Source organism: Pinus tabuliformis, chromosome 1_1, assembly GCF_031772625.1.
Source record: "Pinus tabuliformis cultivar Carrire ecotype Pingquan chromosome 1_1, CPIR1, whole genome shotgun sequence".
In the NCBI taxonomy this organism is placed as follows: domain Eukaryota; kingdom Viridiplantae; phylum Streptophyta; class Pinopsida; order Pinales; family Pinaceae; genus Pinus; species Pinus tabuliformis.
Genome location: NC_142297.1, coordinates 530,450,327 through 530,475,189, shown reverse-complemented (window position 1 = coordinate 530,475,189; position 24,863 = coordinate 530,450,327). Strand labels below are relative to the sequence as shown.

The 24,863-nt window shown below is 41.0% G+C and overlaps 1 protein-coding gene across 1 annotated transcript; it reads left to right on the top strand.

Moving 5' to 3' along the window:
* The first annotated feature begins 3,866 nt into the window (after positions 1-3,866).
* Positions 3,867-20,088, top strand: LOC149214116 (E3 ubiquitin-protein ligase At4g11680-like). The gene is made up of 4 exons (XM_089392189.1): positions 3,867-5,028; positions 18,249-18,374; positions 18,546-18,852; positions 18,962-20,088. Exons 1-4 carry the CDS (start codon positions 4,961-4,963, stop codon positions 19,082-19,084), a joined length of 624 nt encoding a protein of 207 aa, XP_089248315.1. The 5' UTR covers positions 3,867-4,960; the 3' UTR covers positions 19,085-20,088.
* Positions 20,089-24,863: the final 4,775 nt, after the last annotated feature.

Below are 24,863 nucleotides of genomic sequence, written 5' to 3'. Positions count from 1 at the left end.
CTTTGGATTTTCTAGTGTTTATTTGCATCATAACCTCTTGACAGAAATGCTCTAAGGCCTTCAAATGATCTCTCAAACCTTGAGTAGATTTTGCAATTAGGATAAGATAATTAACATACAAAAGTAGCTTCACCACATAACCCACTAGTTGAATCCCCTCTCCACTGGTGTTGTTTAGCCACTCTTCTAACTTATCAATATATAAACCAAATAGAGTGGGGGGGAGGAGACACTCTTGTTTGACCCTAATGTCACTACCAAAGCATTCTGAAAAGCCCTCTTTAGTTTTGATTTTAGCACTAACTTTCCCATACAGCTTATGGACAACAACCCTATATTCACTCGGGATTTCAACCTCTTCCATTCTTCTCCAAATCTTATCTCTAGGAACAATGTTAAACGCTTTTTTGAAATCAACAAAGCAACAAAAGACTTCCCCTTAATGTACCATACTTTTTCAATGAAGTGCCTAAATGTTATGCAATGATCATGGATTAAGCAGTGATTCAGTTCTATATTTACGAGGGATACAACCGTCAATTCAATATTTGAATATGAATTTTTAATAAAAAAATTCAATTATGTTCTCGTGGTACCAAAAAGGAATTGCGTTCCACATTAAATGTCGCTAAAGTGGTTTTTTGTCATAAAATATAGTGAGTGTGGATAGTTACATCGTTTTCCCCGAATATCAACTCGCACTTGGTTTTGACGTAGTATCACTGTGAGACGTTTATCCCCTTCGGAAACTATTCAATTTGGTCCAAACTTTCTGGAATTTTAAGTTCTAGTGATTTAAATTGTTGAGTGCCTCATGGTTTTTTATGACATTAATTTTATTTATACTTCAAATATTTTTTAAAAATGTAATTATGTTAGGCTTACTAGCCAAAAAGAATTAGTTTACCTTAGCAGATTCCACTATAGATCCTAACCTTAATAGCCTAACCCTCATAGACTTAAAGAGAACTGAATCCACATTGACTATAAACCCACATATACCCCATAGAATTGAACCTGTTGTCACCCTCTGCAAAACTTGTTTTCAACTGTTAAAAAGGTGCAATTGGGCAGAAAATTTTGCAGCCATCTGCAGGGTCACAAAAGTAGTCAAAGATTGATCAGACCTCCTCCAATGGGTAAATCTCGGAATTATCTTTCCAATGACATATGGAACTCCTCAAATGGACCCTAGAATCAAAAGTTATAACAAATCAGAGCTTCCCTTGAAAAATGGAAGCCAAGGAGAAAATGTCTTAAGGAGGAATCCCACAAATCGACAATCAGAGGTCCCAGTGGTCCGCAAAGGACCACCCTAAAGAAATAGCCGAGAAAAGAGCCAACAATGTAAAGTGTTGGGGATCACCTCAAAAAGCGTGACAAAGGAAATCAACGCAAAACCAGGGGCAGGCGGCCCTTTCTCTCTCCTCCAAGGGGGCCACATGGCAGAGTATTATTCGATCTGATAAAGATATAGTGGTGCTAACGTCACCATGACATGGTAGAACGAAAGACACACGACATGCTGATTTGGCACTTTTAGGGGTCCTATGGGGGCATATCCAGGTGACATGTGTCACCCCTCAAGAAGCAACATGTGGCACTGATGATGTCACCAATAGGTGATCGACAATCGGGGGTAGTAGCGCATGGTGCATCAAAATGGAATTCGCTAATAGCGAACCTCCGACTGGGGGGCTCCAATACAAGGGCTAGCCCATAGTCACAGAAGGAGCAAGAAATCGAGGGCTAAGTGTTAAGGAGGGATCCTGCAATCGACGATCGCAAGTTATGGAGGTCACACCAATGGCACGGTTCGGGAATCACCGATGTGCTGATTGCGATATCCCGGGTGGGCCCAATCGGTGATCGACGTTCGCAATGTTGCGAAGGTTGTCCAGTGTAAAGGTTGAGGATTTCGCCGATATGTGGGATTTTACTTAACAAAGGAATGAGCCCCCTGGACAAGCGTCCAAAGGCCTTAATGCCCGCAGACCAAGCGCCTGGTCATAGCCCCCGAGTCATATGATGAAAAAGGGAAAAAGGGGCTTAAAGTAAAAGGGTCTAAAGTAGATCAAAATGCATCATTCTGTGAGGTCTTTTAATATAAAATCCCAATGGAATAACACCGTGATAAGGTAATGCAGAGCTTTAAATAGGTATTGGGTTGGCAGCTGAGACATTTAAGAAGGATATGGAGCATTCAGAAATCGACATGGGCTGACCCTATAAAGCCCCTTGTGACAAGAAATCAGGGTCAACACAGACAAAGTAAATGAATGTATGGAAGCTCGAGAGGACTTAATGATTCAACATGGAGCTCCATGTAGAGGGAAGATGAAGTACTGCCCAAATGACCTCTGCTTATGTACTATGGCATTAAAACTGATAGTTTATCACTCCCAGCTCTGGAGAACGAACGATTCAAGCAGTAAAGGCAGAAGCGACGGGAACCAACTGAGTACCAGAGGAGGCAGATCGTGGCCAAGCAGTGACCTGAGCAAAGGCGATCCCAGGGATGGGCATGGAGATATTTTGCTGAAGTTTTCATTTGTTATTGACTTGTTTTGTTATCATGTATTGTGTCACAATTTAATGAGGCAATTAATCTTTTGTAGTCTTTTTGGGCCACAGAGCCATCCCAGGCCGAGATAGCTAGTCGATCTGACAATTGAGGTTGGGCTGAGATATTTGTTGTAAACCGCTGTTCAAATCTACCCTCTCTAGATAAATAGAGGGAAACAACACTTAACAATGGTTTATAATTTTTGAAAAGAAACTCTTGAGTGGATCCTTTTCTTGTTTCACAAAGGCATTGTATGAACATTGATGTATGCACTCTATCAGAGAATTTAATGGAAGAATTGTGGTGATTCCAACTCCTTGATTTTCAGTGTGTTTTTCTCTCTTAGTATTTCCATATGTGTTTGACATTCTCCTCAAATTGCATGTAAGTAGCAGCTAGATATATTTCCATTATATGCAGATTCATTTCAGTCAAGTCTTTGATCAAGAATGCATGTATTGATATGGTGATAAGGTCTTTAAAAGTTGCTCCATGCATCTCAGCGTCTCATAAACATTCCATTGCTCTTGTTTTCCTCTAAATCCAGAGATACAAAATTCTTAAAAGTCTATTTTTATGGATTTTCTCTCTATTGTCTTCTACTAATCCATCTCCATTAACAATTCATTTGTTGCAATTTTTAATCTGCTTTGGCCACCATTGTTTAAGTATTACTCCTTGTGGAATTTTGCGCACATGTTTTTCTTACATTGTGCTTTCATGAGCGGTTATGAACCAAGCCTTTTCAAACTATTCGTGATAGAAAACTATTAGTGTTGCAAGCTCTTAAGATAAATCTACTAACACTACTTAAGATGTCTTAAGCACTAGTCTATAATCAACCCAGAAGTTGTCTCTAAGAGACTTTTCTTATCCCTTGAAGCACTATTGCTACAGGTGTTAGAATTAGCCACGGCCCACAACAGAATCTACACTTCCAATACATAAAAGTCAAAAGAAGGGAGAGAAAGCTTTACCCTAATCTACCCATCAAGGCTCATTTTAAACCATTTTTACCAAAAAAAAATCGATAAAAAATAATAACCTTTGATACGTACACTCCTCCTCCACTTACACTGCTCCCATTCTTTTGATTATCGTAAATTTTAAGGGCGAATTTTAGCCCAGCGAAATTTAAGAGATTTAGCATTTTAAAAAAGCAAAATTTTTATAAGACATCCATTTCATATACTTAACCCAATTTTTATTTAAAAATATATATATATTTTTTCATTTCAGTACAGTGCGGATAAACCATATTTGGGACGATTAGCCTGGTTTGGGAGATTATATTCCCTTACAATCCTCGATTTTTTTGTGCAATGATAAATTCGTTTGCAATCGCCGATTTTCTGGGTTGGGAGGTTGGATTTGGTCCAAATCCGCGATCGCCATTTTTTGGTTTTCAAATAGAGGGCAAGGGCTCCCTATTTTCAAATCTGGTTTTCATCCATGGCAGCAAGGCTTCCAATTTTCTCTCCAGTAAACCTCACAGCGTTCTACAGCATCATCAACCCACATGATAAGAAGACTCTGCTTATCTCCAAAACCAACAATTAATACAGTAAAATGGAGTTACGGGATATTGAAGAAATTGAGTGTATCTGCAATCGCTCAGCCTTTAACGGGCTCCCCATATTCCTCACCTTCTAGCGATATTTCCAAGGGAGCTCTGAGAATAAGTAGCGATGACGAACAGCAAGGAGATGGCGGTAACGGTAAATTCACTTGGTTTTCGCATTGGTATCCTGCAGCCCCAGAATATGATTTCGACAACAGGGTGCCTCATGCATTCACTGTTATTGGGCCTTGACATCGTTGTTTGGTTTTCAAATGGAGGGCAAGGGGCTCCCTGTTTTCAAATCTGGTTTTCATCGATGGCAAGGCTTCCAATTTGCTCTCCAGTAAACCTCAGCGTTCTACAGCATCATCAACCCACATGATAAGAAGACTCTGCATATCTCCAAAACCAACAATTAATACAGGAAAATGGAGTTACAGGAGAATGAAGAAATTGAGTGTATCTGCAATCGCTCAGCCTTTAACGGGTTACCCAGATTCTCCCCAGATTCACCTTCTAGCGATATTTCCAAGGGAGCTCTGAGAATAAGCAGCGATGACGAACAGCAAGGAGATGGGGGTAACTGTAAATTCAATTGGTTTTCGCATTGGTATCCTGCAGCCCCAGAATATGATTTGGACAAGAGGGTGCCTCATGCATTCACTGTTATGGGCCTTGACATCGTTGTTTGTCCCATATGGGCCTTGACATCGTTGTTTGGTGGGACAAACGCAGCCAGGCTTGGCAAGTTTTTGATGACAGTTGTCCTCATAGAAGGGCTCCTCTGTCTGAAGGAAGGATAGTTGAAGACGGGGATTTGCAATGCAGTTATCATGGCTGGTGCTTTGGCCCCAAGGGAGACTGCACATACATTCCACAAGCACCATCTGACGGACCTCCGGTATTGTACTCATTGCTTAGATTCCACTATAAAGTTAATACATTCCTCTCCTTGCATTGAACAATCTAGAATTGAGAAAATTGCTTATACTGTGAACAGGGTTTTCAATGTGCCAAGAGTTGTGGTTTGTAGAAAATGACCTAATAGTCAATTAAGACTAAATATAAATTATCCTGTCTCTGATCTATATCTGAATTTGCAAATTCTTGTCTAGCAAGTGTTGATGAATAATGAAATATTACTGATAATGATACCAGAGATCCTTATCGATGTAGCAGAAGAACATACATAGAGAATGAGACAGACGAGAAGCTAAGATTGTCTTGCCCATTAACCTCTAAGAAGGCGTGTGAATTCTCTTTTGCCTTCTGTCGCCTGTGTTACTGGAATAAGTGAAGTCGTACATGATTAAACCCTTCAGGCAAAATTCCCTTTTTTTTTTAATTGTAAAAGTTGGAATTCTTCTGTGTGCATATTTTCCGTACCCTCACATTGAGCAACTGGCAACTGGGAAAGTTTTTGTTTCTCTCGGTTTTGTCTTCTATGTAGCTACGTCCAGCCAAAATCTCATCACAGTTAATCCACAAGGCAATATCATCTCGAAAGATTGACCAGGAGATTTTGGTTCAAACTATCAACGAATTATATTTTAAAATCAGAGTGCAGTTAATCCAGTATCCAATATTGAACATAATGTTAGTTTGATTCCAGCTAAACTTTCAGAAAAGTGGTTTCACGCGTTCCATCAGCTAATCGTTAACGTCAATTTTTAATTATCTTGATCTATGATGTATTTTGAGAAGATGGGTATTAAATTACTGGTATGTACTATGTTTGGCATGGGAAATCGACATATATGAAGAAAGCCAATTATTGCTTCACTGAACATTATTTTATTTTCATTCAATAAACCAGATGTAAAATGAGCCAAATCATTGACCAAGTTACTTATATTTGCAATGTGGACGAGCTATACATTACTGTATTAGTCAATGCCATTAAATCTTCAATACCATTAAATCTTTTAAGTCTTGTTGGGTACCATTGCCATGGATCCCTGCAGTCTAATATTGTGGAAATCCCTGAGACAAAAGTGAGTAAGAAAAGCTCTTTATAGACTTAAGTTTTTGATGCTATGACATAAAAATTGAGAATAAGATTTGAAAATTCTAAATTAAAATGCAGTTATCATAATTCTTTTCGTTACTCCAAGTCTATATTGATATCTTTGCAATACCTAGGTCATCAAAAACCAACAGAGTTAAAAAAGATTGTGCTGGGAAAATTCTTGCGGCAGTGTCACATTGCAAACTTATTGTACCCTACAAATTTAACTGATTCAAACATTTCTGCTATGAAGAAATTCAAAAGAGAAGTCATAGCCATATAAATCTTTAGCATGCCTTTTGGAAGTTGCGATTAGTTTATGTTAGTTGAATAAGTCATGCCTACAAATCCTTAAATATCCGGCCTTCTGCAGTTATTGTTCAGTTTTAGGTAACCGCCCTTTTGGAGTTCCTGGGTTTTGACATTTGATCAATTCAGTTAGAACAACTCAATAGGATAATAGATGTTAAAAATAACCGTATCTGTTTTATGTCTGCTAGGGCACAGGCTGTTTAGGTTGTTGACAGTGAATACTTGAATACTTGGCGACAGCAAAATATTTATTTATATGGAGTGCTGTAAAAGATGAATCCATGCAAATGAATTTCATTCGGAGAAAATATGTGAATCAAAATTGGTGATATTAAAGCACAAAGATATACTAGACTTTCTCAGTGCGTTTTTGCAGTTTTCAGTTGGGTATTGTTGACTTGTATACCACTGCCCACACTCAGATATAATTCACTGTTTAGTAAAACAAATGCACTAACATATAACCATAGCAAATATGAGTTTAATAGTGATCCTCAATGGTAGCAAATATGAGAGTCATATACAAACCACAAATCAGTGATCCACGCAATGGGACTTGCAAAGGGATATGCAAGTCTTATCCCTCCTGTCCTGGCTTCATGGGAATGGTTTGTCATGCTCAGCACCATGTCTTAATGCTGATGTTGTGATGTGTGATGAGGAATTTGTAATATGGGATAGTTTGATCATAAGCTCAATCGTTAACATATAATATACCCCTTTTTCCTTGATGTGCTATTGGCTTTTGAGTCCGCCATGGCGTTCTGCTCGTGAAGGATATGATACGAATTCACCTTTTCAAATTCAACTATAGTTTTGCTTGATTCTTTCCAAAATGGAAGACAAACGAGGGTCTGCAGGATTAGAGTTGAATAGCATATGCTAAATAACTAGGCCAGAGTCTCTTAACACAGTGAGATTTTGGATTTGAGAACTCTTGGCCAGAGTGAGTCCTTGCAAGAGAGCATAGGCTTGAGCTCTGTTGTTTGACATGATGCCAAAGTTAACTGGCTATTGAAATATTATTATCAGAATTCAGAAGAAGGCCATGGCGTTCTGCTCGTGAAGGATATGATACGAATTCACCTTTTCAAATTCAACTATAGTTTTGCTTGATTCTTTCCAAAATGGAAGACAAACGAGGGTTTGTAGGATTAGAGTTGAATAGCATATGCTAAATAATTAGGCCAGAGTCTCCTAACACAGTGAGATTTTGGATTTGAGAACTCTTGGCCAGAGTGAGTCCTTGCAAGAGAGCATAGGCTTCAGCTCTGTTGTTTGACATGATGCCAAAGTAGAAGTCAGAAGATGGACAAGAGGGTGCCTCATGCATTCACTGTTATGGGCTTTGACATCGTTGTTTGGTGGGACAAACACAGCCAGGCTTGGCAAGTTTTTGATGACAGTTGTCCTCATAGAAGGGCTCCTCTGTCTGAAGGAAGGATAGTTGAAGACGGGGATTTGCAATGCAGTTATCATGGCTGGTGCTTTGGCCCCAGGGGTGACTGCACATACATTTCACAAGCACCATCTGACGGACCTCCAGTATTGTACTCATTGCTTAGATTCCACTATAAAGTTAATACATTCCTCTTCTTGCATTGAACAATTTAGAATTGAGAAAATTGCGTATACTGTGAACATGGTTTTCAATGTGCCAATAGTTGTGGTTTGTAGAAAATGACATAATAGTCAATTAAGACTAAATATAAATTATCCTGTCTCTGATCTATATCTGAATTTGCAAATTCCTCTCTAGCAAGAGTTGATGAATAATGAAATATTACTGATAATGATACCAGAGATCCTTATTGATGTAGCAGAAGAACATACAGAGAGAATGAGACAGACGAGAAGCTAAGATTGTCTTGCCCATTAACCTCTAAGAAGGCCAATACAAACCACAAATCAGTGATCCACGCAAGGGGACTTGAATTTTCCATGTTTGTGGGGAATTTTTGTTATGATGAATCCCTTATTTCTGGGATAATTTGTATGTGAGATAAAGATTTCCGCGATTCCCTTGTTTGTTGGATATTCCCCTGTGGGATATTTGTGGGCATGGGTCCTAAACCACAAAAATAACACCTCATAATATCCCATATATAACAAAGTATTACTTTCAGTATTTTCATGTAAGATTACATAGTCAGCCCTTCAGTATTCTCATGTAAGATTACATAGTCAATCCATCACCATGCTGCATTCAAGCTATTAGATAACTAAGCCCTTCAAGTTTATCGGACATTTAAGAATTTTGTAGGATGCCATCATGAGGAATTGGCTTATTTGGACAAGGTGCTATCATTCGGTTACATGATTGCCCTGGTTGGAGGTGACTCATTTCTGCTTTCTGATGGATTCTTCCTATGTTTCCTCTATTGGTTCTCTTTTCTTGGTTACATTCCTTTGGTTGATGGTTCAGCATGCTAGTGGGTGGTTAATGATGGCGCTCAGTACTTCATATGACTTATATTAGCATCATGGTATTACTCCTTACACATATATATGACGGTTCTGCCACCTCAAGGGGTTGGATGATGATGTTGTGGTATGTTATGGCTCTTATTGATGGATATGTTCATCATGATGGTATGGCATGTTTTCAGTGGTGGAGTCTTTGGAGCAAGTTTAGAGTCTAGACTATGGACTAGCAATTTGTATTGGAGCCATTGGATGAATGAATAAAGTGCCTTGCGGATGGGGATATCTTCTAAATTTAAAGTTGTCTCTTGTCCCTGGAATTGTCTTGGAATATGTTTGTGGAGCATTGAATTGGGAAACATCACTCCTTGTTCTTTTGTGTTTATCATTGGGATGTTATCTATGGATGCAAATTTCTTTATGTTTTAGTTGGATGCACATATATCTCATTCATGGTATTCACAATCTTCATAAATGTTGGAGTTCGTCTACTCTTGGGATCTCTTTGGTAAAATTTTTGCAATTTGGGACAGCAAGGATGGGTCTCTTGTAGCTTGTACGTTTTAGTCTCACTTGCCCTCCTTTTCTGATCAGGGTAGCCTTCCATGAGCCTTATTTGACTCCTTATGGTCAATATGGTTTCCAGGCATTAGTTTTTCTTTCCACCACCTTTTAAATTTCAAAATCCAACTTTAATTTATGCTTTGGAAATTTGAAAACTACGCATAGAATATTATTTTTCAGAATTTGCATCTGTAGCTTGACTTAAAATTCTACAATACAAATCTGCAACATAAAACTTTGAATATTTCCTAGAACAGATTTGTACCAAGTTCCTAACCCTCTACTTTTTTTCATACTCATTTAGATTTAGTAAGTGTTAATTTTAGGTATGTTCTATGCTAGAGCAATTTATTTCAATTTTCACAATTAGCTCAATATCTTTTCCAGATTAGCAATCACACCGGCATTAAAGTAAACTGCAGATAGAACATAAATATAAATTGCAGAAGACAAGCCAAGACAAGAGGAGACAAGATGTGGCGCTAGCCAGGGACAAACCCCAATGTGGGGAAACCCTTGATCAATTCTTCTTATATGTTCTTCAATAGTTCAGCAGAGAGAGAAAGAGAGAGAGAGATAGTACGTTTACAACAGAAGTCAACACTTTGACTTATCTAGATAAGAGCATAGATCATCTCTAAGAAGATGATACATGAGATCAGTTGAAGACACGCTGCTTCAACTGATTCTCCAAGGTGACTCCTTCACCTATCGTTGTGCTGCATTTCGTCATCATGCTGCACCTCACCGCGCTGCACTATGCTGCACCCATCATCACTATGCTGCATCTCATCATGCTTCATTAATCATGACTGTACCCATCACTGTATTGCATTATGTGCCATTGCTGCACCATGTTGCCATCCTGATCTATGTGTTGGTTGCACCTTGCTTGCTTGTTGTCCCTTGCATGCTTGTTGCCCTTAGCATGCTTGTTGTTGCATGCTAGTTGTCCCTTGCATGCTAGCTGTAACATTGCATGCTTGGTGTATTTACGGGTAAGTACCATACAACTGTCCCAATGTTAGTTCGTTGTCCCTTGCATGCTGCTCTCCTTCGGAGACAAATGCTCCGGCTGTTTCGGCAGTTCCCGGTAGTTCTGGCAGTTCTGGTTGTTCCCGGCAGTTCCAGTAGTTCCGACTGTTCTCGGCAGTTCCGACAGTTCTCGACAATTCCGACAGTTCCCGGCAGTTCCGATAGTTGCAACTTTTCTAGCTTTTCCGGCTTTTCCGGCAGTTCCGGCTTTTCTGGCAGTTCCGGCTTTTCCAGCAGTTCCAGCTCTTTCGGCAGTTCCGGCTTTTCCGGCTTTTCCGGCAGTTCCAACTTTCTGCCCTCTGGATTAGGGTAGCGTTATCTCTTAGGATCTCTCCTCCTACTAAAACCTAAAGACAAGTAGAGAGAGGAAGAGATCCCAAGTGTGTGTTGAAATGAATTGAAGGCCACCTCTATTTATACTAAAACATTGAGCACATGTGGGGTTTATTTGGTTGCTGGCCGACCTTGACGAATTGTCTTATAACACAAATAAATTCATAACTCCATCAATACTTATTGGAATCGGATGATCTTTAGATCAATCCTACACCTCTCAATGAGAGGGATCCAAGAAAAATATCAACTGCCATAAATAAGATGACCCACATGGAGTTTGGCCCTAGTTGCCAATTTTAACACTCCCTCTCAACTAGGGAGAACTTCTTCCACTGATCCATATGTCTGACTGTACTATCTCTGCCATCAGTGCCCTGCACTGCTCTGATCTGCTGAGCTCTGCTTTGCTCTGCTCTGCTGAACCATGAAGAAGAAGAATTGGTTGAGAATGTCTCATACCATTCTCTACTGACTCGAAGTCAGTTTCATCTGAAGAGAGTGTGTCACATCACTCTTACTGACCCGAAGTTAGTTTTATTAATCCCAGATCAATATCACAAGAGAGTGTCTCAAACCACTCATATCGATCCCAAATCAGTTTCATTGATCCTAGATCAATATCACATGAGAGTGTCTCACACCATTCATACTGATCCCAGATCAATGTCACAAGAGAGTGTCTCAAACCACTCATACTGATCCCAGATCAATGGAGGTCATCCTAGCATAGGGAGTATGGTAGATACAACTATGCGTCCATCGATAAAACTACTATGGTCCCTATCCTCATTTTCCTGCTCATTTGATCAGATGAGAGGTACTTCCCATGAGTCCCAGACTGCATGGGTAGGATGCCTCGACAGGAGAACTAATCATCCTGTCCACAGGAGAACAAATTGTCCTGTCCAGTGGATGCCACGGAGAACTGATCATCCTGGCCTACTGGAGAACTAATCATCCTGTTCCATAGTTGCGATGGGAGAACTAATCATCTCGGCCCACAAGAAAACTAATCATTCTGTTCCACAGTTGCCACAGGAGAACTAATCATCTCGGCCCACACGAGAACTAATCATCCTGTTCCACAGTTGCCACGGGAGAACTGATCATCCCGACTCACAGGAGAACTAATCATCCTGTTCCACAGTTGCCACGGGAGAACTAATCATCCCAGCCCATAGGAGAACTAATCATCCTGTTCCACAGTTGCCACGGGAGAACTAATCATCCCGACCCACAGGAGAACTAATCATCCTGTTCATAGCGCACCACCAAGGGAGGGTGAGTCGCCCTGTGGTCGTATGTTGCTCTAGTAAGTACCCCAAGCCCCCCAGAGCTCAATGCATGCAACATGCAGGACCCTTATAAGAAGGTCTCTCAATGACTCCAAGTTGTTTAGGAAAGTCACAAATTTGACCTTTCCCCTGGGCTTTGACAAAATGTCTGCGACTTGTACATCAGTCTTAATGTGATGGAGCCTCCTCGCTCATCGACTTACCATATCCCAGATAAGGCAGTATCTGATGTCTATCTGCTGGAGAAATCATCGAATACGAGATTCCTCAATAATCGAATCCCACCTCTGGTTGTCACAGAGAATCACAGTGGTATTCATCATGTGTACAAACAGCTCACTTAAAAGCTTCTGCAACCATGCAGCTTCACACAAGATCATACTCGTAGCTATGTATTCGGTCTCGGCGGTGCATATAGCAACTGACTTTTGCTTCCTGCTCATCCATGATATCAAAGCAGAATCCAAAGAGAACCAACACTAAGAAGTGCTCTAGTGATCCTCCACACTGCCTGCCCACTCAACATTCAAATAATAGTGCAGTTTCATATTTTCGACAGTGTATCTCAATCCATGAGAGAGTGTGCCCTAAAGATATCTCAGAAGATTCTTGGCACCAATCCAGTGAGCCTCAACCAAATATGAGCTCACCATGCTAACTGCAAAACATATGTGCGGACGGAAGTTCACCAAGAACATCAACGCTAATGAGTTTATGAAACTCAGAGGCATTTCCCAAATCTGGTCTAACATCACTACCATATAACTTTTGAAAGTTAAGATCCTCAAGGTAGTCACAGGCTTGCAGTTTATCATTCCACATTCGGAATCCAACTCCCTCTTACTTCTGCAAATGAGAGGGCCTGCACCTATCAGAAACAGGTCGTCCTCATAAGGTGCCGGTATGAGAAGTCTATCATCCACAACCTTCGGGTAATGGTTTGGATCGGTTTCACTCCTAGTGAATCTTAGCTTCATCTGACAGCGATTAATCCTCTCATACTATGCCCGGGGAGTTTTGCTTCAAGCCATAGAGGGCTTTCTTCCACCTGCATACGTGAGATTCCTGATCATCAATCTCAAACCCCTCGGGTTGTTCCAAACCCGTGGACCTGCTACATGAGGGGAATGGTCCCCTTGTAAGATTTTCCTTCAGTACATCTCAGACATGTACTTTCATGCTCTTTTTGAATTCAGGCATCCTTGTCACCATCTGACTCACAGACCTTCGGTGCTATGTGTCAATGGACATGGTCCCCAGTGGATTTCCTGCAACTAGATACAACCCTGAACTCAAAAACATCTTTGAAAATTCTATTTTCAAACACGTACCTTTCCATCGATGAGGGCCACCCTGAAACCTTTGACTTCCATTGCTGAAATGGACACCAGGTTCCTCTTGCGATCAGGTACATAAAAGAGATTATGTAAATGAATTGAGTTACCTTCATTCAATTGAGGGACAACATTCCCTACACCCTTTCCGGGATAGGTGGCATCGGCTCCAAGTATAATCCCACGATTGTTTCCATCTCTACCAAATTAGAGAGTGCAACCATCTATCCAATGAAGTGCCTTGAAGCACTACAATCAATAAGCCAGAGTCCCAAAGAATCTGAAGGAGAGGGCCAATACAAGATAACGCTTCTTTATCTAATCAGAAACAACATTTGATTCTTCATACCTGGGGTTCCTTGCTTTCTTTGAAGAGTCGACCATTTCCTTTATGACCTGCATTACATGTCATTCCGTTGATCATTGAAGATGTCCTTGGAATGATTGTTATCATCATCAAGAGATGTGTCTCTGCCATTCGGACACTCCTTTGCATAACGACCGAACTTATTGCAACCAAGGCATCCGACTTTCCTTCCACCCTTAGATCCGAACTTCCCAATGAAGTGATCTTTAGGTAGGCCATCAGAAACTTCCGTTGCGCCATTCTGATAATATTCTCTGCTTCGACTTCACCCTCGGTGAATTTGAAGAGGGATGAGGAATCCACTGATCCTTTTGTCCTTTCCCAACTGTCTTCGGTGATTGCTCTTTCACTTTTGCTTGGGCATTGTCTTCACTTCAGCTCTGATACCATGTTAATTTTAGGTTTGTTCTATGCTAGAGCAATTTATTTCAATTTTCACAGTTAGCTCAATATCTTTTCTAGATTAGCAATCACATCAGCATTAAAGTAAACTGCAGATAGAACATAAATATAAATCGCAGAAGACAAGCCAAGACAAGAGGACACAAGATGTGGCAATAGCCAGGGACAAACCCCAATGTGGGGAAACCCTTGATCAATTCTTCTTATATGTTTTTCAATAGTTCAACAGAGAGAGAGAGAGATAGTACGTTTACAACATAAGTCAACACTTTGACTTATCTAGATAAGAGCATAGATCATCTTTAAGAAGATGATAAATGAGATCAGTTGAAGACGTGCTGCTTCAACTGATTCTCCAAGGTGACTCCTTCACCTATCGTTGTGCTGCATTTCGTCATCATGCTGCACCTCACTGCGCTGCACTATGCTGCATCTCATCATGCTTCATTAATCATGACTGTACCCATCACTGCACTGCATTATGTGCCATTGCTGCACCATGTTGCCATCCTGACCTATGTGTTGGCTGCACCTTGCTTGCTTGTTGTCCCTAGCATGCTTGTTGTCCTTAGCATGCTTGTTGTTGCATGCTAGTTGCCCCTTGCATGCTAGCTGTAACATTGCATGCTTGGTGTATTTGCTGCTAAGTACCATACAACTGTCCCAATGTTAGTTAGTTGTCCCTTGCATGCTGCTCTCCTTCGAAGACAGATGCTCCGGCTGTTTCGGCAGTTCTCGGCAGTTCTGGCAGTTTTGGCTGTTCCCGACAGTTCCAGCAGTTCCCACTGTTCACGGCAGTTCCGACAGTTTCGGCTGTTCCCGGCAATTCTGGCTGTTCCTGGCAGTGCCGGCTTTGACCCACACAACTTGGCCTGGACATGTCACTGTATAGGAAGTTGTACACTCTTGGACGGCTTCACAAAAACACAATTGATGAACACTAGGCAATTTAAATTCAAGTTCTGACCTGCTTATGTGGATGAGATAGAGTGACTGATTTCGTTTGAATTCTGTGGAGTTGTATGTAGAAGCCTATACTTATGGGGCATAAATATTGAGTTGTGTTGTAGACTTAATTAATACGAGTCCATCAAGGATGGAAGGAGCTTTACTGTAAATTGACAGAAGAATACAAGTGTAACAGATATTATCAATTTAACACAAGCCAAGAGAGTTTATTCCTTGTGGGAAGGAAGTTTGATAAGACATGCATGGACTTTTAGTACCATCGTTGTCATGTGAATGTTTCATTGTTGTAAAAGACAAATTTATTCCATGGCATACAGCTTTAATACGTTATTTTATGTATACCAATAGATTGTTCTTTACTGTCAATTCAAATATCAAGTCTTACAACCTGTAGAATAGGTAGATTATTTAGTCCTGTAGATGGATCAAGATGTTCTATCCAGGAATATTCGACATAGAATACATTTTACCATGTATAAGACCTAAGAAGAGACAGTATTGTAAATGAGTGTAGCTGGACTCATGATTTGGGTCATAAGATCTAATAAAAGGTCTGGAAGTAAGTAAATTTATTAATGTCCAACTGATATCCACAAAACTAGGTCAATGGGACTGAAGAAGAGTACAGTCAGTATGAGTGCAAGCGCATCTCCTAAAAAAACACTAAAATTAACATATAGAGAGAAAGAGACCAGTGGCAGTGCTGCTGCGACAAGTATATAAGAGACACTGGTATAATACAAAATACTCAATAGTCTGCACCTGCAGCATGATGCAAAATAATAATGGCATGCTAAAAATAAATGAGTGAGTGAGATGGTAAGGCCTGTCAATGGAGCTAGAGATGTCAGGGACTCCTGAGTCTAATGACCAATGGCGAGGGAGGTGAACTGGGTATATGTTTGTTGTTGGAAGTCCCCTGGGGCCAGCGGTGGATTTGGCTGTATTATCCTGGGGGGATTTATGAGTGAGGATACTCCTAGCATCCAAGGTCAAATGGAAGAAATTCTGAATAGGTTTCTGGCCACTCCTATGGGACTGGGAGGTAGTCGGATGGAATATTTTCGATAAGAATGTCATAGAGAGACAATCAACAATGGATAATAACAGATAGATTCAAAGAGGCGAAGGAGTGTAGTGAAGGATAAGGAAAGTGGCTTCAGATATATGATGATGGATCATGGAGATCATCATTCCCAAAGAGGAGGGGAGGTCCGATCCATATTTCAATTTAATGATTAATTGTAAAGGATAAATTCTTTTGTCTGTGGCACTTTGGATTCTGTATGTCATGAAACATTCCAATATATCTCTTTTTAATATATATACTGCAACCTCATGTGAAAGATAGAGTGGCAGGGGGAAGCGTATGAAAAACTAGGGGTGGTGCTAGCAAATCTCATGTTTTTCATAAATTTTGCACAAGTTTTCCTCCAATATCTCTGTCACTACCTTTAATTCTTCTATTGATCTTTGGCTTTTGCTCGACTGAGTTTCACGTGTCTCTATGCCAAATTGCAAGTGTTTCAGTGTAAGAATTGCATCCTGATTCCTCTCGTCAGGTTCTTGATCAAGCCAATCAAAGGTGAATCTGAAGATGCAAAGAAAAGTTTCCAATAATGCCACCCTTGTGGCCTTGGATAAGCAATGCAACAAGATTTCCTAAAATTGTGTCCAGCTTTAGGAAAAATATCAGTCATTTCTTAGATTTATTAGAAGCAAATTAATATGTAGTATGCTAGGAACTGTCCTAGTAAATCAATGCGCATATAGTTTTTGCTAGATCCTGGAACCCCCATGGTTTGATGACAGGATTCTTGGGAGGTGCGGTGAATGTTTTGACCTGAAATGGGAGGGAAATTGGTACAGGAGGTAGTGATAGGATTCTTGCTTAGACGGTAAAGTGAGACTGTGTTGGTAGAAGCACCATTATGTTAATTTATGTTGAATGCCTGTTATATTCTGGGCCTGGGAAATTCAAGTGTAGATGCTACATGGGATTGTTGCTCCCTCTCACCGTTAACTTGTATATGTATTTTGCATTTATAGTCCTTATTTTTATAACATCTTCATTCTTATAATTTATTAATTCCCTAGCTTAGACAGTGTAGAGTTTCGTCTTTATTTTGGTAGATATGCCTTCTAGTTCAATTTAAATTGCTGTTTATACATGTTTTTTATGAATGGTGATGATTTTTTTTTCTTTGCTAGTTTGTCCATGACCTGTGGGACTAGTCTGTGGCTAAGAAGCTGCAACCCAGGGGCATCTAAGTTGTCAAAATCACCCGGGGATCACACCCTGCCTGGGCCACACCAACCCTTAACATTGTTGGATTTGTGCCCATGGGGTTTTGAACCTGGGACCTTAACACATGGAGTGCCTTAACAGTGCACCCTGTCACCATTTTTTCTATGCCCCATCGGGGTTGAACGGTGATTGTTGTCCACTGTAGTTGTATTTAAATTTGCAGGCACCAGTCTAGTTTATTTTATTTTGGTGATTGGTATGTTTCTTCCTTCTTTTACACGGAGAGTGAAATATCTGGCATGATATTTAAATTCCTTGTAGCAGACACACCTGCCAATTGATGATTTGGGTGTTCATCATTTTGGGGTTCTGTGGCTCTTATGTTTCCATTACAATTTTCGTTGTAAATTTTTTATTATGTATAAATCTGGCTGGAGCCATAGACTGCTCATCTTTAGTTTGACTTTGTTTGTTTGTTGCGATCCCCAAGGACAGTTAATCATTTTGCAGTCGACAAAATGGGAATTTATTAAGCAGCTGGAAACTATATGTTGTTGCTAGTTGTTTTTTTAACTCTTTGCCATTTGGTTTATGGATAGACTCGTCTATAAAATGATTGAATTTTGAAATGTTAACAAAACAGGCATGAAGATTATGGACCATTTTTGCAAAGACACGATGTACTAATTGTATCATTAGTCTGTTGCCATCTTTAGAGGACCTTGTCTTTTGCTGGTGCAGATGTATGTGAAAATTTAGAAGCATCTGTCAGTATTCATAAGTATAATCAGATAATATTTCTCTGATATTCCAGCATCACTTTGCAGGCTTAATGTATATGTAGAACGGTTCAAATTGGCTTTAGACTGCTTCTTTGCTGTTTGGTTTGTTGTTGGGAACGTGTGGATATTTGGTGGTCACTCATCCTCAAGTGATGCTCCAAATCTTTACAGGTTAGTATAGAATCTAGATTTCCTATTGGGTCTCTGTGCTTGTTGAGCACGCTACCTGCATTTGTTTCTTCCTTACTATAACCAAGTATATGATCATATGTTTTAGTTAGTATACAATATCTAAACGCTGCTTGCAATCTTCTTACAGTTTGGTCTCTGCCTTGTTTGCAGGTTGTGTATTGTGTTTCTCACATTTAGTTGTATAGGTTATGCCATGCCATTCATTTTGTGTGCGACAGTATGTTGCTGCCTACACTGTATAATACATATTCTTGGGTTTCGAGAGGACCAGAGTCAGACAAGAGGAGCTTCACCTGAAGTGATTAATACTTTGCCAACTTACAAGTTCAAAGCAAAAAGAACAACCGAAAGTAATGGAAATAAAGACGACAGTGAAGTTGACCCAGAAAGCTCAGGTGAGGGTGGCTTTATAGTAGCTGGAACTGATAAAGAAAGACTTATTTCAGGCGAAGATGCGGTATGTGCTATTTCATGTGTTGTATGAGATCTAAATAGACGTTAATTAATACTGGAGAAAAGTTGGCAACCAAGTAACGATATCTATATTTGTATTATGTCTGATGCAGATTTGTTCCATTTGCTTGGGCAAATACCAGGACAATGATGAGCTAAGGGAGTTATCATGCACACACTGCTTTCATGTAGAATGTGTTGATAAATGGTTGAAAATAAATGCCTATCAGATCTAATTCTGACAAATCAGATCAATGGTTTCAAATGTTAGAATGCCTATCAAGCAAGATGCTCCTCATCAGTTGAAAGAGCTGGGACTAGACAAGATTCAAGCTTGGGGGATAAACACATTCCTCACCTTTCAAGTTTTCTCACAAGTCAGATCTAATTCTGACAAATCAGATCAATGGTTTCAAATGTTAGAAGCAAGATGCTCCTCATCAGTTGAAAGAGCTGGGACTAGACAAAATTCAAGCTTGGGGTCTTTTTTACGGAGCTAGGCAGGGTCCACCAGAGTTTAGCAATGCTGAAGGAGTTCTGTTTGTATCTGATTCTCATCATGTCACATTTAAAGCAGGCCTTGAGGAAGGATCCAATAACTATGCAGAGCTTATGACTTTGAGGTTATTGCTTTAGTGTGCACTATAAAGGAGAGTTAAACATATTCAGAATGTTGACTATGCCTCCTTTGTCATAAAATGGATGAAGAGAAGTGCTGAATTACATATTATCCTGCTCAGATAACAGCCACCTTCGACAGAATTTGCTTTACTCATATGTTCAGGGAAATAAATGAGGAAGTGGACACATATCGAAAGAGGGTTAACAGTTAGCAGTGGGGTCCATGGCTGTGGAGAAAATAAGAATGGAGTCTTTGTTGCTGCCCTGATTTCTGAACTGTTTATAATGCTTATGTTTCATTTATTTTTCTGAAGATGAAGGGTTTTGTAAGTCTTGCATCTGATGTTTAGCTGGAACGAGTCTCTGAAGGCAGTGTTGGAATGGATATATTTCGTTATTTTGTGATTGTTTATGATGTAAAAGCCTGAAACTGTAAAAGGACTGTTGACAGATATGTTTGATGGTATATAACAGCTTTATGCTGGGAGGCAAATTTTGGGTTGAAGGGACCTAGTTTTTACTAGGCACCGTTCTTATTTTCACAGGCACCTTGACAACGAGGATGGAAATGTACTGCTTAGAAATATTCCAGATAATGACAAAGCTAAAGAGTTTAGTGATGTCAGTGATGAAGATGGACATGCAATTACATAAATATATTGAGACCATGAGCCTATACTTTTAAATTATGATTTCAAATGTCTCTAATTGATATCATGTTGCTTTATTTGTTCTTTCATGTTAAAAACTTGTGTGTTGATTTTTTTATTTTTTTTTACACTAAGAATTCTCCTAAGATTAGTGAGGGAATCAAGATGATGAGATCATATATGTCACATTGGTATGTGGTATGTTATATTTCAACTTGCTTTTCAATGAAGAAAGACTGTTAGTTTAAAATTTTAGATGGTTTATGTATATTTTTTAATTTTCTAAAAATTTGGGGAATGCATGTTTTCATATCTATAAAGATGCCTGACATTTTAACCACCTTGGATTTTTTGTTGTTGCATATTATCTCCAATGTTCCACGGGGACATGCCCCCCATGTATCTCATGTTATGCGTGGGACCAAGGGAAACATTTCCCAATGTGGGGGACACATTTCCCCAAAAGGGGTGTATCTAGGCACCCCCTCCCCGTCTCCCCACCAACTCTAGGAGGGGATGCCTGCCAGCCTGGGTTCCATGACCCCCAATGTTTTTGTTCAACAACCCTTTAAGACAAAACAAAAGTATGGGATATAAATTTGAGGAGTTTGTGACCTTGGAAATTAAGGGCAATATCAAATTCTTAAAATAAAAGTGACATTCTCCAAACAGTCATAAATGAGACATTCTCATTTATTTCTACTTTTTCTATCCAAACAGTCTCATTTATGACTGTTTGGAGAATGTCCAAAGAATGTCACTTTTTTAACATTACCATTAATTGTTTCTGGGTGTTTGAGAGTGTTTCCAACCTCATTGGACTTATATGGAGAAAGTGGAATTTCATATCCCATCCAGGATAATTGATTATGAGATTGACTGGGTATCAAGGCTTTCGGAAGAACACCAACAATAATTCCTTGTCAGATTTGCATAACAATGGGCACCAGAATTTCAAATTTTTATGTCCATGGCAGACATAATGATCAAGATTGACAGAGATGGAAGCTTTCTCGAGTTCAAATATTATATATTGATAGTTTAAAAAATGCATCAATGATTGTTGCAAGAAAGGACATTAATGAAAGGTCAGTTTAAATTTTCATAAAGTTTCAAGAAAAATTCTGAAATGGACATTAGAACCATGAGCTTGGAGAACCCCAAAGAGAGTGATCCAGGTGGATATTGGTGGCCACCTGCCAAATCCACCTGGACCCCCACCATTGTCTTTCTCAGCATCTTCAGTTTCCTTAATTGTAGCACAATTTACTATTTTTAGCAGTTTTTCGGGTCCTGAACTTTCGGAGCCGTTTTGAGGCCCTAAACGACGTTTTTTGGGGAATCCGAGGGCAACACGAGTCCATGAAATGGACTGGTGTTGCCCGTTCCAACAATGATAGTGCTCGGATAGATCTTTCTAATGAGCTATTGTACGCGTCAAACGGAGATCATATGCCAAAGTTACGACCCCGGGAAGTTGATGTACCAACTTACCCCCAAACGGGGCCCACAGTTTGGCGTTTCATCTCCTAGGGTTAGGTTTTGGAATGTTAAGGGTTTTTCCATTGTTTCTCAACAATAAATAGGCCTTCGAGCCTCATTGTAACACAGTTCAGAGGCATGTAGCCATCACATCTCTTCTCAGAGATAAGCTACCATCGCCCTAGCTAGTTCATTTCCATTTCTGTTTGTAAGCATATTTCAGTATTTTCCATTAATGAAACGAAGTATTATTTCCGCTGCATATTTGTGTATATGGTTATCTCTGTAATTTGTTGCGTTCCTGTTTAAATCCGGATCAGTGGTATCAGAGCGGTCTGCTTTTTCTCTGTTTTTCTTTGCATGTCCCCAACAAGGTCGGGATATAAGGAGTTAGGGCTTGAACTGGTTGAACCTTTGCAAGACCAGCCTCGCAAATCCCGACGGCCTCCCATGGCGGACGAGAAGAAAGACGAGGGGGCAGGAGATCCCATCAAAATCTTGCTCGAAGAAGCGCTCGAGCGACAACGGAACGCGATGATGGACAGCTTTGCGCAGATCCTTCAGCGGCTACCCAGAAGCGGCGCATCGGCTTCCAGCAGCTCCTCTGAAAACGCCACACCCTTTAAGGTACAAGTTAATTTTGAAATCCCCATATTCGAGGGTCAGATAGACGTCGATGCCGTAGATAAATGGTTAAATCTGCTAGAGGGTTATTTTTCTGTTCATGAATTTTCGAGTCGGGAAAAGATTGTTTTTGCTCTTCTCAAAGCAGCCCCCCACGTCAAGGACTGGTGGGAAACCTACTGCAAGCAGAAGGATGAAAGTACTGGCTCACTATTTTCAGCCGCACCCACCTGGGATTCATTCCGGGATGCCATCAAGGAGCAGTACTACCCTGTCGGAAGCTATGAGGATGAATACATAAAGTGGACCACGCTGCGGCAGGGAAGGGACCAAGATGTGCCGGAGTTCACCAATCTTTTCCATACCCTTCGCACAAAGTTGGGTATCAAGGATTCGGAGCAACATTTGATACTCAAATACCGTGGCTGCCTGCACAAGTACATCCAGGAAGAAATACAGTTCCTAAACATCCCCTCGCTCGGCGCAGCATACCGGTATGCCGTCAAGGTCGAGCAGAAGTTTAAACAAAAGAAGCGAGACTTTGGATCTGCGAATCCAAAGCAGGGGAAAGGTGCCCCTAAACCACAGAACAAAGGACAAAGCCAAGGCGGGACAGCCCAAGACAACCAGCCGAAGCTGCAAGCAAAGAGCAACGCCGCGAAGCCGAGAAAGGACACTGGAAAATGGTGCGAGTTCCATAAGAGCTCCACTCACAACACAAGTGAGTGTCGGGCCAAGCAGTCACTGGTGGCTGAGCTAAAGGTTTCAGAATCAGATGCATGTTCCGACTCTGAGTCAGAACCCAATAAGGGGTATGAAAAAGGGAAGCAGATCATTGATGCGGATCCCAGCGCCACTGTTGCTACCGCAAAGATCCAGAAAAATGAACCCGAAGATCCAGAGGAGGAGGAGCGTCTCTTCCACTCCCAGATGTGGGTAAAGGGCTCTCCGATACAGTTCATTGTTGATAGCGGGAGTCAAAAGAACCTCATTTCGGCAGAGGTCGTGAAGCGGTTGGGCTTACCGACCACAACACATCCACAACCATACACCATTGGGTGGCTTCACCAAGGGCGAGATCTTCGCGTGAGCCAGCAGTGTCGCCTTCCATACAACATCAAGCCCTTCACGGATGAGGTATTGTGTGACATTGCTCCCCTTGAAGTTTGTGATGTATTACTAGGACAACCATACTTGTGGAAGCGACATGTTGTGTATGAATCAAGGCCCCGTGCTGTTATTATTACATTGGGAAATAAGTTGTTCAGGATACCAGAGGTAGCACCACCTGCCGCCATCTCTTTGATTACTGCAAAACAATGCAGTAAGATCATTTCCAAAACCAGGAAATTTGTTTTCCTGATGATACGCCCTCAAGGGAAGAAGAAGACAGTGGCCGCGGCCTCCAAACGGGGTCCCTCTGCACGGCAGCTACAGATGGACAAGATTGTGGAGGAGTACGAAGACATCTTCACCTCCCCGGCAGGGGTTCCTCTGCACTGTCAAGTCAAGCACTCCATCGATCTGACCCCAGGTGCGCCGCTACCCAATGGACCAATTTATCGGCGCTCCGTTCTGGAGAACAATGAAATCAAGAGGCAGATTCAGGAGCTCCTGCAGAAAGGTCACATCCGTCCGAGTTCTTCGCCCTGTGGGAGCCCGATAGTGTTGGTACAGAAGAAGGATGGGACGTGGAGACTCTGTATTGACTATCGGGCGCTGAACAAGATCACTGTCCGTAATAGGTACCCGATCCCGCGGATTGATGACCTCCTAGACCAACTAAAGGGGGCGAAATATTTCAGCAAGATCGATCTGAAGTCAGGATATCACCAGGTACCAATTGAACCCTCAGATGTGTGGAAGACTGCCTTCAAATCCAAGGAGGGCCTCTTCGAATGGTTGGTCATGCCTTTCGGATTGACGAATGCTCCTGCAACCTTTATGAGGCTAATGGATGACATCTTGCGGCCATTCACCAACTCCTTTGTAGTAGTATACTTGGATGACATTCTGATCTTCAGCCAGAGTTGGGAAGAGCACCTCCACCACATCCGACAGGTTCTCCAAACACTGCGGCAACACAAGCTATGTGCCAATTTGGAGAAATGCACTTTTGGCATGACCGAAGTTCAGTATCTGGGATACATCATTGATGAACAGGGGGTGCATGTCGATCCAGCCAAGGTCCAAGTCATTCGGGATTGGCCCTCTCCAACCACTCTAACAGAGCTCCGCAGCTTTCTAGGTCTTGCCAACTTCTACCGCAGGTTTGTGTTGGGATTTTCTCATATTTCTTGGCCCTTGAGTCAAGTCACCAAGGGCGGGGCGAAAGCAAAATTCTTTTGGTCTGAATCTCAACAGAAGGCATTCAGGGAGTTGAAGGATCGCCTTTGCACGGCACCAGTGCTCGCGTTACCAGATTTACAACAACCATTTGAGGTCGAGACAGATGCCTCTGACTATGCTATTGGGGCAGTCCTTACTCAACATGGACATCCAGTGGCATATCACAGTGAAACACTTTCAGACACAGTCCGGAAGTACCCCACTTATGATAAAGAGATGTATTCCATTGTACAGGCCTGCCGACAATGGAAGCATTACATTTTGGGGAAGGAAACGGTCATCCACACAG

Coding starts and splice junctions, on each gene's coding strand:
- LOC149214116 (XM_089392189.1), top strand. CDS start 4,961: ATGGCTGGTGCTTTGGCCCCAAGGGAGACTGCACATACATTCCACAAG. Junction 5,029..18,248: donor CACCATCTGACGGACCTCCG/GTATTGTACTCA, acceptor ATCACTTTGCAG/GCTTAATGTATATGTAGAAC. Junction 18,375..18,545: donor GATGCTCCAAATCTTTACAG/GTTAGTATAGAA, acceptor CCTTGTTTGCAG/GTTGTGTATTGTGTTTCTCA.